The sequence below is a fragment of the Candida pseudojiufengensis genome, assembly GCF_024610245.1.
Source record: "Candida pseudojiufengensis strain CBS 10847 chromosome Unknown scaffold6, whole genome shotgun sequence".
Lineage (NCBI taxonomy): Eukaryota > Fungi > Ascomycota > Pichiomycetes > Serinales > Debaryomycetaceae > Lodderomyces > Lodderomyces pseudojiufengensis.
The window spans coordinates 250,289-263,920 of NW_026261522.1; the positions used below are offsets into that span (position 1 = coordinate 250,289).

At 31.4% G+C, this 13,632-nt stretch overlaps 5 protein-coding genes across 5 annotated transcripts; 3 read left to right on the forward strand and 2 right to left on the reverse strand. All coding sequences in view use genetic code 12, as the record gives it.

Annotated features, from left to right (window-relative positions):
* Window positions 1-308: 308 nt before the first annotated feature.
* Window positions 309-974, reverse strand: RPL14 (60S ribosomal protein eL14; the record flags this gene model as incomplete). The annotated part of the gene is made up of 2 exons (XM_051756665.1): window positions 309-593; window positions 864-974. The coding sequence occupies 2 exons, from the start codon at window positions 972-974 to the stop codon at window positions 309-311; spliced, it is 396 nt and encodes a 131-aa protein (XP_051616938.1).
* A 977-nt stretch (window positions 975-1,951) lies between these two features.
* Window positions 1,952-4,246, forward strand: KGF55_000201 (cysteine--tRNA ligase; the record flags this gene model as incomplete). Its single annotated transcript, XM_051756676.1, has 1 exon — window positions 1,952-4,246. The coding sequence occupies one exon, from the start codon at window positions 1,952-1,954 to the stop codon at window positions 4,244-4,246; it is 2,295 nt and encodes a 764-aa protein (XP_051616939.1).
* Window positions 4,247-4,838: 592 nt separating this feature from the next.
* SMC1 (cohesin subunit) lies at window positions 4,839-8,576 on the forward strand (the record flags this gene model as incomplete). The annotated part of the gene is made up of 1 exon (XM_051756687.1): window positions 4,839-8,576. The coding sequence occupies one exon, from the start codon at window positions 4,839-4,841 to the stop codon at window positions 8,574-8,576; it is 3,738 nt and encodes a 1,245-aa protein (XP_051616940.1).
* Window positions 8,577-8,723: 147 nt separating this feature from the next.
* KGF55_000203 (uncharacterized protein) lies at window positions 8,724-10,325 on the forward strand (the record flags this gene model as incomplete). The annotated part of the gene is made up of 1 exon (XM_051756698.1): window positions 8,724-10,325. The coding sequence occupies one exon, from the start codon at window positions 8,724-8,726 to the stop codon at window positions 10,323-10,325; it is 1,602 nt and encodes a 533-aa protein (XP_051616941.1).
* Window positions 10,326-10,341: 16 nt separating this feature from the next.
* Window positions 10,342-13,575, reverse strand: SGD1 (Sgd1p; the record flags this gene model as incomplete). The annotated part of the gene is made up of 1 exon (XM_051756709.1): window positions 10,342-13,575. One exon carries the CDS (start codon window positions 13,573-13,575, stop codon window positions 10,342-10,344), a length of 3,234 nt encoding a protein of 1,077 aa, XP_051616942.1.
* Window positions 13,576-13,632: the final 57 nt, after the last annotated feature.

Below are 13,632 nucleotides of genomic sequence, written 5' to 3' on the forward strand. Positions count from 1 at the left end.
TTTTAACAACTTTTAAGATATTACTAAGATTCAAAAGATATGTAAGTTTTACAATAATTCGTTGTTTTTATATTATTTTTTATTTTCTTTAATATATACTATACATATATACGTGAGGGACCCGGTCGAGTATGAAATGATGAATTAAGTGACATGAACTTTTTGCAATCGTGAAAATTTATAATTTTGATCATTAAAATGGTTTGGTTTAAAAAAATAATAATAAATGGAGACTAATACACAGATGAGATTGATGATAGTTGAGATCGATGATTCTATCGTTGACGAGTTGTTGAATTTTATTTGATTTAAGCTTTAGCTAAAGCTTTTTTAGTAGTATATCTTCTTTGTTTCTTTAAAACCATAACTTGGAATCTTTCAAAATCGCTTAATTGAGATCTTCTTTCTTTTGAAGCTAATTTTTTAGCCCAAGCTGAAGAAGCCCATTTTTGGTCAACATCTGAAGCAGCCCATTTTTTATTAACAGTTGAAGTTCTAGCACCTCTTGGTAAATTTGGTAAAACTATTGGGGTTAAGGTAACTTTAGCTAATGAAATAGCTTGTCTTGGTACTTTTGGACCATCAATTAAAACCTAAAAGAAAATAAAAGTTAGTATTTTGTTTCGTTTTGTTTCTAAACTGAAGTCATTACAATGAACATTACTTTAAAAGTGTACCAGAATATGCTTCCTTTGACGGCAAAACTAAATGATAATCCAAATAATATTTCGTAGTTTTCTTTCACGATAAAAATTGTAACATTTGTCAAATTTCAGTATTCTAATTTTCTCCTTGCCACTTTTGTAATATCCTTGTCTTGACTATAAGTTCATTGATGAAATTTATTCTTTGATAAAACATACTCTTTTTTGATCAATAATTTCAACAATGGTGGCTAAATCTTTGTTGTCAACTAAAACAATACGTCCGACTTCAACGAATCTCCAGTTTGCAGCTTTAACAGTAGATGACATTATTATGGTTGTTGGTGATGATAAGTTGTATTAAAAATTTGATGGTAGAAATTCTTTTTACGCTTTGAAAAATTAAATTTTTGTTAATACGTTTGTTAACTATGACAAAAACAGAAGATTGAGAAAGAGTGAGAATTTCCTTAACTATGTATCAAATTTGCTACCATATACATCAGTACACAAAAGTACTTAATAATAGTCATGTGCTTTTCACGCTCTTAACTTTAATATTAGGGCTATTATCTCTATATTCCGCTTAACATTTTCATGTTAATAATTCGATTATCATATTGTCTACAACTAGTTTCATTTAATTTAAAAACTATGTTATTATCAACAGTCTTCCTCGACAAGATAAAATGCGAATGTGAACAGTGATTGGTCTTTATTATTAAAATAGAAGATTTGTTATTTTTCACTGCCTCGATTGAATTTCTTACCATAGTCATTTTCAGTTTAAACATTGAAAAGATTTCCAATTTTAATGATGACTTATAATTTGCGTTCTAGAGTAGATACATCCGAAACACGCCTAGTTTCATTATGGAGTATATACATCATGCGACCAATTATCACGACTGATTATTGGAAATCTATTTCACATGTGTTAGTGTAAGTGTAAGTGTAAGTGTAAGTTTACATTCAAATTCAAGAAATTTAGGTTCTTAAGTATATAATGGAGTCAAAATTATAAGATACATGCTAATTTACCAAACTGTACTAGAGCGAATCAATCGAGTGTAGTTTACTCTTTATTCTCAACCATATCTTACATGTCAAGGTCAATATCTATGTTTATATTGATGCTCTTGTATCAATCAAACTCTTTGTGTCGCGTCATTTGAAAAGTTAAAATAAATATGATTCATAATTTCTGAAACATGAGATTTCAAATAGTCAAACAAAGTATAACAACAAGTAGAATCTGCTATTGATTTATGGCTCTTGGAAGAAGATTGAGCTTTTTGTCAAGAACCATGTCACAGCAAATACCATTAAATGCATCTACAACAAAGTCTTCAGCTAAACAACCTGAATGGTATCAACCAAAAGATTTATCATCAACTAAACCGAAATTGAAAATTTATAATTCATTAACACGTACAAAAGAAGAATTTATACCGATCAAACCGAATCATATAACATGGTACAGTTGTGGACCCACTGTATATGACCATTCTCACATGGGACATGCCAGAAATTATGTGTCAACAGATATATCAAGAAGAATTTTGCAAGATTATTTTGGGTACAATATTAAATTCATTCAAAATGTCACAGATATAGATGATAAAATTATTATAGCGGCACGTCAACAATATTTATTTGATGAAAAGATCGTAAAACATTATAAAGAAATTACTGATGAATTGAGAAACAAGTCTAAAGAATTTTTAGCATTTTATCTTTCAAAAAATTTACCCGAGTTTACTGGAAAACCCGAAGAATTCAGCAATTGGTCGAAAACAGTCGATGTTGATTCAATTAAAAATGAAAAACCAAAATTTCCAATGTATTTAAAAGCAGCCACGAAAGCTGATGAAGCTATTAGTGATAAATCAATATCCTTTGAAGAATTTTTATCTAAGATCAAAGACGTTGCTGTTGTAAGTTTGGATAATGAATTTGGAGCTTCGGTAACAGATCCTAAGATTTTCAAAAAATTACCAGCATATTGGGAAAATAGATATAATGAAGATATGTTAAAATTAAATGTATTGCCCCCAACCTTTACAACTAGAGTATCTGAATATATACCTGATATTATTGATTATGTTGAAAAAATAATTTCAAACGGATATGCATATAAAACCGAAGATGGTTCGGTATATTTCGATACCATCAAATATGAAAATTCCAAACATGTCTATGCCAAACTACAACCATGGAACAAGGGTGATATGAGTTTAATAAATGATGGTGAAGGTTCATTAAGTACTGGTACGTCAAAACGTAATGCCAGTGATTTTGCATTATGGAAAGCTTCCAAACCAGGTGAACCAGCTTGGGATTCAGTTTGGGGCAAAGGTAGACCAGGTTGGCATATTGAATGTTCGGTCATGGCTTCAGATTTAGCTGGATCACAGATGGATATTCACAGTGGTGGTATAGATTTATGTTTCCCACATCATGATAATGAATTAGCACAATCTGAAGCATATTTTGATAATAATCAATGGGTCAACTATTTCATGCACAATGGTCATTTACACATTCAGGGCCAAAAGATGTCGAAATCTTTAAAAAATTTTATTACAATCGATGAAGCTTTAAAAAATTATTCATCAAGACAATTGAGATTGGTGTTTGCATTGAATCAATGGGATAAACCTTTAGATTTCAAAACCGATTTAATAAATGAAGTAAACTCAATTGAATCATCGTTCAACAAATTTTTTACAACCATACGAGCATTAAATAACGAAAATAAACACAAAATAGAAGAAGGAAAATTTGTGTCTAAACGAGTGACCGATTCTGAAAAGACACTATATGAACAACTAGAAAAGACACAAGATGAAGTTGATGAAGCATTTAATGATAATTTATCAAGTGGACAAGCCATCAGAACTTTGGTTAACTTAGTTAGTGTGTCCAACAATTACATACAATCTGTGACTACTGGTAAAATTGAATTAAAAATCGAAGTTTTAATCCTGGTTGCAAATTACATTTCCAAAATTCTTAATATTTTAGGGTTCACAATTAGAAGTGATAAATTGGGCTGGGTTGAAGATTCTTCTGGAAATAATGAAGCCTCAGATGAAGATATTGCACTTCCATACGTCAAAGTCTTAGCTCAATTTAGAGACCAAGTCAGAAATTTAGCTATCAATAAAGCTGATTTAAAAGATATCTTATCAGCCTCGGATTTGGTCAGATCACAACTTATAAATATTGGAGTTTCGTTAGATGATAGACCAGATGGATCGGCTTTGATTAAATTTTTAAATGAAACTGAAAAACAACAATTAATAGATCAACAACAAGCAAAAATTAAACAACAAGCAGAAAAGGATGCCAGAAAGAAGGAAGCCGCTGCATTGGAAGCTAAAAAAGAACAGGAAAAACTAGCTAAAATGAAAATCCCACCTTCAGAAATATTAAAAGATGATACATTATATAAAAGTTATGATGAACAAGGTATTCCCACAATTGATATTAATGGAGAAGAGATTAGCAAAAGTATGAGAAAAAAGTTGATTAAGCAATATCAACAGCAAGTAAAACTTCATAATCAATATTTGAATAAACTTGATGGAGGTAAATAAATTTGTAGTGAATTAAACGTCTAACGAATTGGGAATCTTGTTTCAACAATATATTACTTTTTTTTTCTTTGTAAATTATTCAGTTGATCTACATTGTGTTCTAGCTCTTGGTTCATTAATATGAATAATGAGTATCTTAAAACTAGGTTTTTTCCATACTTGTCAACTACTGTCTACATGTTTCACCCTATTTATCATTTATTAACTAGTGCACATTTTTGAATATTGAATGTGAGTATATTTGAAGACCTACCTACAAAAAGATACATAGCACTAGCAGTAGTTAATTAGTCTAATTATATAAATATTTAATGTTTGGAAGTATGTTGAATTAGGAAAAATGGATAAAATTACTAAAGCCGCATGATTTCCTAACTGATAACAAGTCGCGTCTCTGACCCGGTTTTATAGAATTATATAGATAACGTCTGTATATTAAATAAATACTGTGTTTAAAAAAAAAAAAAAAAAAAAATATTATAATTTATTTATTTATCTTACTGTACTAAATTTTATGTGTTATCTCATTTATCAGTAATATAAGCCATCAAGTCATTTACAACACAACCATTAATCCAATTCATGAGTCAAAATGGGCAGATTAATTGGACTAGAGCTATATAACTTTAAGTCATACCGTGGAAAGGCAGTTATTGGATTTGGATCATCGAATTTTACCTCAATTATTGGACCAAATGGATCTGGTAAATCAAACATGATGGATGCAATTTCGTTTGTGTTAGGATTAAATTCATCTCATTTAAGGTCACTGAAAATTAAAGATTTGATTTATAGAGGTAGAAGAAGAGAAACTGTTGACAGTGAAGATCTTTCAGTCGAATTAGATCAAAATCCAACTTCGGCGTATGTTTTAGGAACTTATGAAAAAGATAATGGTGAAATTTTGAGATTAAAAAGATCAATAAGTTTGTCTGGTCATAGCGATTATCAAATAAATGAAAAATCAGTTACAAGGTTAAATTATACTCTGGTTTTAAAACTGGAAAATATATTAATTAAAGCTAGAAATTTTTTAGTTTTTCAAGGTGACGTCGAATTAATTGCTTCTCAGAACCCAAAAGATTTGAGTGGATTAATTGAACACATAAGTGGATCAAATGAATATGTGACCGAATATGAAAAATTAAAAGAAGAAATGGAAAAAGCTCGTGAAGTTACCAATAGTGTATTTTCACAAAAAAGAACGTTAAACTCGGAATCTAAACAATATAAAGAGCAAGCAGATGAGCAAAGATTATTTGAAAAGAATTTGGTTTTGAGAAATGAATACATCAAAAAAATTCAATTGTATAAATTGTATCATAATGAGAAAAAACATGACGATTTAAAAAAGGAAATTGAAAAGGAAAACATTCTTCTTGATAACTTGAAAAAAGACCTTGCAAATAAAGAAAAAACTTTAAAATCGTTAGTAGCTGAATATTCAAAGGGAGTGCTTGAGTTGAGAAATCAGGACAAAGAACTTGAAGAATCTAAAGTAAAAATTGAACAAGCTAAAAGAAGATTGATTCCATTAGAGTCAAATCAATCGTCACTCACATCTAGAATTTCTTCTCAGACTAAAAAGATCGAAGATTTAGGTATAGATATAAAATCACAACAAGAGCAAATTTCAAAATTACAAAAGCAGTTGCATGATTCACAAAAATTATATGACAAATTTGAAACTAAAGTCAGAGAATCTATTGCAGCCTCTTCATCATTAAATCTATCGGAAGCAGCTCATAAAGAATACGAAGAAATACGTTCGCGTTATTTAGCATCAGAAGGATCAGAATTGGAAGAAAAATTGGCATTATTACTAAATGACAAAGAAACTATAAATTCAAGTAAAGTCAGTTTATCTAATCAAAAGTTGAACGCTCAAAATAGAATTCAAGATTTAAAAACAAACTTGAACCTACAATTGAAGTCAGATTTTAATGATGTTGATGATGGAATAAATCAAATTACTACACAAAAGAATGAAAAGGCAGAATTAAGGAAAAAGCTCATTAAACAAAGGGATATTTTCAATCAGAAAGAATTGCAAATTAATACTCAATTGAGGGACGTGCTTTTAAAATTAGAAGACTTGACATCTCAACAACGTGAATCGAATAAGCAGAAAAAGTTAAGGGAAAATGTAATTGTCTTAAAAAGATTGCTACCAGCAGGATCAATCAAAGGATTAGTTCATGAACTAGTTAAACCTTCTGAACAAAAATATGAAATTGCTTTGGTGACTTTGTTAGGTAGAAACTCGGATTCTATAGTTGTTGAATCTGCTGCAATTGCTTCCAAATGTATTGAAATATTGAAGGAGAGAAGGGCTGGTGTCGCTTCATTCATACCACTCGACTCAATTGAATTTGATCCAATAAATTTGAATTATTTAAGGTCGATTAGTGATTCTGCTGTTGCTGGTATCGATATAGTTGAATACGAAGACAAATCATTAGAACCGGCCATTAATTTTGTCATTGGAAATGCATTAGTTGCGAAAGACATCACTATAGCTAGGTCATTACGATGGGACTCAAGCCGGGCTTTAAATAATAAAATTGTAACATTACAAGGTGCAATAATTCACAAATCTGGTCAAATGACTGGTGGTATGCAAACACGTAAATCATCCGCAAGTGTCAGTTGGGATAAACAAGAATGGACCAAATTAAATGACACGAAAGAATTGTTGATGGAAGAAGTAATGAAATTACAAGAATCAAGACCAAAGGATTTGGAAATTAATCTTTTAGCTGAAGAAATTAGTTCATTGGAAGATAAGTTGCCATTGTTGAAGAATAGAAAATCATCATTACAACGTGCCATAACCGATAGAGAAAATGAAATTGATTTTCAATCTAATTTATGTTCTGGTTTTAATGAGTCTTTACAAAATAAAGAGAAAGAGTTACTGGAATTTGAATCTAAAATTGAAAATATTAAACAAAAAATTAGTGAATCAAAAACGGAAATTTATGGGGACTTTTGTACTAAATGGAGTTTACCAGATGGTATTGAAAAATATGAAGAACTACATGGAAGTGCTTTGAGAATAAGAGCTAAAGAGAGATCACAATTTGTAAAGGCAATTTCAGTTTTGCAAAATAAGTTAGATTTTGAAGAAGGTCGTTTGAAAGAAACCATTACAAGAAAACGAACTATGGAGAATCAAATTGTTGATTTGAAAGCTGAGTTAGAAGAAATAGTAGATTCTAAAACAAGATTAGAAGAAGAGTTGGATCAAACTGAAGCTGAATATGAAATATCAAAATCTGAAAGAAAGAAGGCAGATCAAATATTACAATCCAAATCTAAACATTCCAAATCTGTTGAAAGTGATGTAAATGAAATTCTGAAAGAAGTATCTAATATGTCGAAAAAAATCAGCCTGGAAGAAGAAATGTTACTTAAGATTGTGTCCGATAGAGCAATGATTTTAAAAAATTGTAAGATTCAAAATATAATTTTACCGTTAGAGGTTGGAGATCTTGATTCTTTACCTGTCGGAGAAGACACAAATGAATTGTTTGATTTGGTTTATGATATTGAAGTTGATTATGAGATGCTCGATGACAAATTTAAAGAATCTTTCAATACTAAGTTAGAAGTTGAGCTTGAAGCTTTGTTGCAGGATACAATTGAAAAATTGGAAAGGTTGACTCCAAATGCAAAGGCTCAAGAAAGGTTTAAAGATGTTGAAAAGAAATTACGATCATACGACAAAGATTACACGGTTGCTAGACAACAAGAGAGGAAGACCTCTGATAAATTTGCAGAAATGAAAGAAAAGAGATATCAGAAATTTATGGAGGCTTTTAATCACATATCCAGTCGTATTGACTCAATCTATAAAGAATTGACAAAATCAAGCACATCTCCAATGGGTGGTTCTGCTATTTTGGTGTTGGAAGATGAAGACACTCCGTACTTATCTGGGGTGAAATATCATGCTATGCCTCCAATGAAACGATTCCAAGACATGGAGCTATTGTCAGGTGGAGAAAAAACTATGGCTGCTTTGGCATTACTTTTTGCAATTCATTCATTCCAACCTGCTCCATTTTTTGTGCTTGATGAAATCGATGCCGCTCTTGATAACAATAATGTTGCAAAAATCGGGAACTACATTAAAAATCATGCTGGACCAAATTTTCAATTCATTGTGATATCTTTAAAAAGTAATCTTTATGAAAAATCGGATGCATTAGTGGGCATCTACAGGGAACAAAATCAAAACAGCTCGAAAACAATCACTTTAGATTTAGATGATTATCCTGATGAAGATGTACCACTTCAAAGTAACGTTGTAGCTGCGGCATCGTGATTAGAGTTCATGTCTTAATTTTTCTTAAATAATAAATGAATTTAATGCTAATATTCTGAAATCTTTTCTTTTATATCGATAAACTTTTAGCTGCAAAAAATTAAATTTAAAACTTTTACAAAATTGCGTTTGAAATAATCAAATTTAATGTTAAAGAGACTACGACCATACAAATTCATAAGATATGAGTTAGCAAGGGCGTACAGATATTCATCGAGTTTTCCAAAAATACGACAGCAGCAAAAGGTATCAAGCTTACTTAAATATTTCAAAAAGACAAAACGAAGGTCAGACCTAAATGATCCAACTCATCCAAGTAATGTGTTATATTTAGAAATCTGTGATTTTTTGAAATCTTATTCTAAGCAAGTGAATCTAAATATAACAGATCAAGAAGTTCATAATTCGTATGATATTATTAAATCCTTTTTACCATTTCAAAGAAAAGACCATATAATTTCAAATGTTAAAATAAGTGGAATTTCACATAATGGAGATGGAATAGCCATAATTCCTAAATCTATTTACGCGTCTGAATACTTAGACTCGGACTCTGTTTTAGGTAAATATACAGTTTTAATGGTACCAAAGACTATCGTTGGGGATAAAATCAAAGTTCTATTGAAAATGCATTATGAATTCTATGCGGAGGGTGAATTAATTGAAATTTTGAACAAAAGTTCTTCAAGAGAAAGAAACATTTTATGTGAACATTTTCAAGAGTGTAATGGTTGTCAATTACAAATGTCATCATATTCAGATCAATTAATATTTAAACAAAATACAATAAAGAAAGCATTTGATTACTTTCATCCACTGTTGAAAGTTGAAAACGATTTTGGTGCGGTCATTCCATCACCTTTACAATACTCATACAGAACAAAAATCACTCCGCATTTTGAAAGCAACGGTGATGAATGTACCAAATTGGGATATAAACATGTGAACAATAGAGGCAAGATAGATGTTGAGCATTGTTCTATCGCGACGATAGAATTAAATGATAAATTAAAAGAAGTTCGGAAAAAGTACATGGGAAACAAAAGCATGAGGCAATTAACTTTAAGACAAAGTTTAAGAATCAACAAAGACACTGGTGAGTTTCACGAAATCGCGTTGGAAGGACCTAAGGAGGTCGTGACCGAAAAGGTTGAAGGTTTTGTTTATCAATTTGACTCAAGTTGCTTCTTTCAAAATAATAATGCAATTTTACCCTCTGTATTGGATTACATTAGGTTTCATATCGACCAGTTAAATGTACCAGTGAAAAATGTAGTTGACACTTATTGTGGAGTTGGATTTTTCGGAATTGCTTTGTCAAATTTGAGTAGCGATATAAATATTTTTGGAATTGAAATTAGCGAATCTAGTATAAAGTATGCTAATCATAATTCGAAAATAAATGGTCTTGATCCGGACAGAACGAAGTTCATATTAGGTGATGCATCAAACATTTTCAACAATGAAGAATTTCGGAGAAGTAATATTAAAGGAGATGGAAGTGTTGTTATTATAGACCCGTCAAGAAAAGGCTCAGATTCAACATTTTTAAAACAGTTATTAGACTTTGAACCCGAAATGATTGTATATATAAGTTGTAACGTATTTACACAAGCTAGAGATTTATCAACTTTTGAAAACTTGCAAGGAGATCATAAAAAATACGATATTGTTGATGTCAAGGGGTTCGACTTTTTCCCACAAACTAAGCATGTGGAGTCTGTAGCTATCTTAAAAAAATGTAAATAATATACCTGAACTAAGATCAATAGTTTTCCTTACTTTTCAAAAATTCATCAAGAATATCGAACATAGCATCAACCCCCCAGCTTACTCTTATCTTTTGCTTACTTGAAGAAACTAAATCTGTATTTTTGACTTTTTCCTGTAGAAAATACTGCAACCCTCTGAGTAAAGTTTCTTGATCTTTAGCTTTCAAAATTCGTTCGACTAACAACCTGTCGTCAAACATAATATCATGATTTATATCATGATCGATCTTTGAACCCGATCCAACTGAATTTCTTCTTGACTTTTTTCCAATGTTATCTAGAAAAGTGACCAACAACATTTCACAAAACAAAATTGTGTCTGAAGATGCGGTTAAAAAATTGATTGTCTTTAGACTGTGTAATGGTAATGATCCTTCGGCAATTAAATAACCAAAAAATCGACCTAAATTCAAAATTTTTTTGATCTTGGTTTCTTCGTCAACATCAATCAACCCCATATAATTCACCTCGTCTTCACTCTCACCTTCCATCATGCTACCACCGTCTAGTTCCTTTATTAAATCCCATAGCATAAATTGAAATGTTTTCCTAAGAGAATGAGAATCACACATGTTATTCGCTAATACAGCATAATACGGATTCCAAGATGGTTCAATAGTCGCGCAATGAATTAATACCTTGGGTATATCTCGTTCCTGTGCTCGTTTTAATGCTAATTTATCAATTTTAGTTCTGGCATCCATGAAATCAGTTGCTGACATAATTGAGATGAAGATGGCCCGTCGTATGTCTGTATTCATTCTTTGAGCTTTAGCTAATTGCGTCCAATTTGGTTCAGCTGTATCGAGAATATCATTCATTGCATTGTTATCGACATTAGTAGATGCTTGATCGATCGTTGTGTCTGCACCTTTCCAAGCTGAACCAACTAACCACCACTTTCCCCTAGTTGCAACACTATTTATGTCATCTAATGAGACTTGTATGGGATCACCACCTCTATTATTGTTGATACTACTCAAAAATTTTTTTAACCTGACGGATAATTGATGGTTTCCTTCATTTAATACTTTCATTTTGTTATTTTTCAACGTTGATATAGTTTCAATTAGGAACTGTATTCTTGATGATTTCATTTCTGCAGAGAGACCATTATACTTTTCGTTCAATAAAGTAATAATGTCCTTCAAAGAGGAAGGATCATCAGCTCTCATTTGATTTCCAGAACTTCTGATTAATCTCAATAACAAATCCGCATTTTCTTCATTCAAATTCGATATTAGCTCTTTTATTAAATCGTACAATAATTTGGATGAGATTAAATGAAATAAATACACTGAAGAAAGTAAGGAGATTAAGTTTGAAGCTTCCTTACTTTTGCTGTCTTTCTGATGATATGTCTTAAATTTTTCCACCAAAGTTTGAATGAAAAAGGCACCAAATTCTACTCCTTGTAAACGATACAACGCAGCAACCACACATGCATGTAAATAAACAAATGTATCTAGCATTCTACCCTGTTGTAAGACACTATCCAAAATAATGGTAGTGATTTCTTCAAAAAGAACTTGTCTTGGATGCAATAAAAATAGTTTTTGAATATCATCCACAATTGCACCAATATTTGATTCTGATAGTTTATTTAATGGACCTTTGATTGATCTCCTTAAATTTAATATTTCTTCTGAATCCTCATTTCCTGCAGCAATGGCCATTTGTTTACGTAAAGCTGGTGGAATATAACTTTGCCCCGAATTGGATTCCTCATTTGCGATTGTTTTTTCCGAGCCAGGAGCAATATAGGGGTTTTCTTTTCCAGTGTCTTCATCATATTCGTCATACTCATCTGAACTAGAACTGTCATTTTCTGAAATTTCTTCACTCTGGTCCTCCATGTTAACATCAAATTCCAATCCATCCAACAAATCGTCCAATCCATCATCATCAAGGCTCTTGGGAAGACGTGCATTTGTCTTGATTCCTAATTTTTTAGCGTAGTAAGCAATATCTTTCTCGTCTTGTTCAAATGATGGATTTGAAAAAGTAGGCGTCTCACTTTGGCCAGTCTTTTGCTTATTCTCCTTCAACTTTTTTAACTTCTCTAAAGGATTTGCTTCATATTCTAAGTCGTCTTCTTCATGTACGCTGTCTTGACTTGTATTTTCGTCATCTTCATAAGGTTCTGACTCGAAATCAGATCCAAAATCGAGGTCTATTCCGTCTAATAAACCTCCGATTTCATCGTCGTCATCTATTTTACTTAATTTGGAATTTCTCCCATTCTTCAATCCCAACTTCTTCGCATAATAATCAATATCATCATCATACTTTTGCATGTCTGTGTCGAGTAGTCTTGGTGAAATCTCTGGTTTGTTGAGTTTATTTTTCAATATACCTTTATTTGGCTGTTTCGAATTTATGCTATGATCATCAAAGCCTTCAAAATCAGATTCCTCATAAAATTCAGAGTCTTCCTCTTCAGAAAAAGTATCATCTTTCAAGTCTTCTTCTTTGATTACTCGATACTCGGATCCAGTGTCCTTTGAAACTAACTTTTTGCTTTTTATTGAATTCAACGTTTCTTGTGATTCACTCTCATCTTCATCAATCTCCAATTCATCTTCATCAATTTCATCATCTTCCTCGTTTTCTATCTCATTAAACTCATCCTCCTCATCGAATTCGTCATCCTTCTCCAAATCTTCTTCCTTGACTATTCTAATATCACTAAATTTGACTGATGCCCCATTTTTTTTCGCTTTCAATTTTCGCAAAGCCTCAAGAGGATCGGAATCATCATTCAGATTCTCAAAATCTTCATCACTGGATATGTCTTTTTCATCACGATCTTCCATCGCCGTGCCCTGATTAACAGATTTTGAATTTTCGTTCTTCTTCTTCTTGCTTCGGCTCTTCAGTTCCTTTAGTAATCTCAATTTCTCCAATGGATCGTCATGAATTTTGTTTTCAACTAGTACATCTGGAGTCTTGTTTCGTTGTAGTTTACTTGACGAATTTGAAATTAGTGATTCCGACTGTAACTTTTTTGGATTCGCTCTCTGTTTCTGCTTTTTTAGTGACCTTTCTTGCTTTCTTTTCTCTTTTCTAGATATAACTTTGGAAAACTTTCTTTTCCTATTCTTATTATCATTCGTTTCGTATTTAGAATCACTTGAATCATACTCTCCTTTAGATTGTTTGTCATTAATTTGTGTTAGGATCAGTTCTGGTAGTTTGATTCTGCCATAATCTTCATGTTTTTTCATGTCGCACCATCTACGTCGTCAATATATGGGTAATTCAAAGAATTTTTTGAACGTATT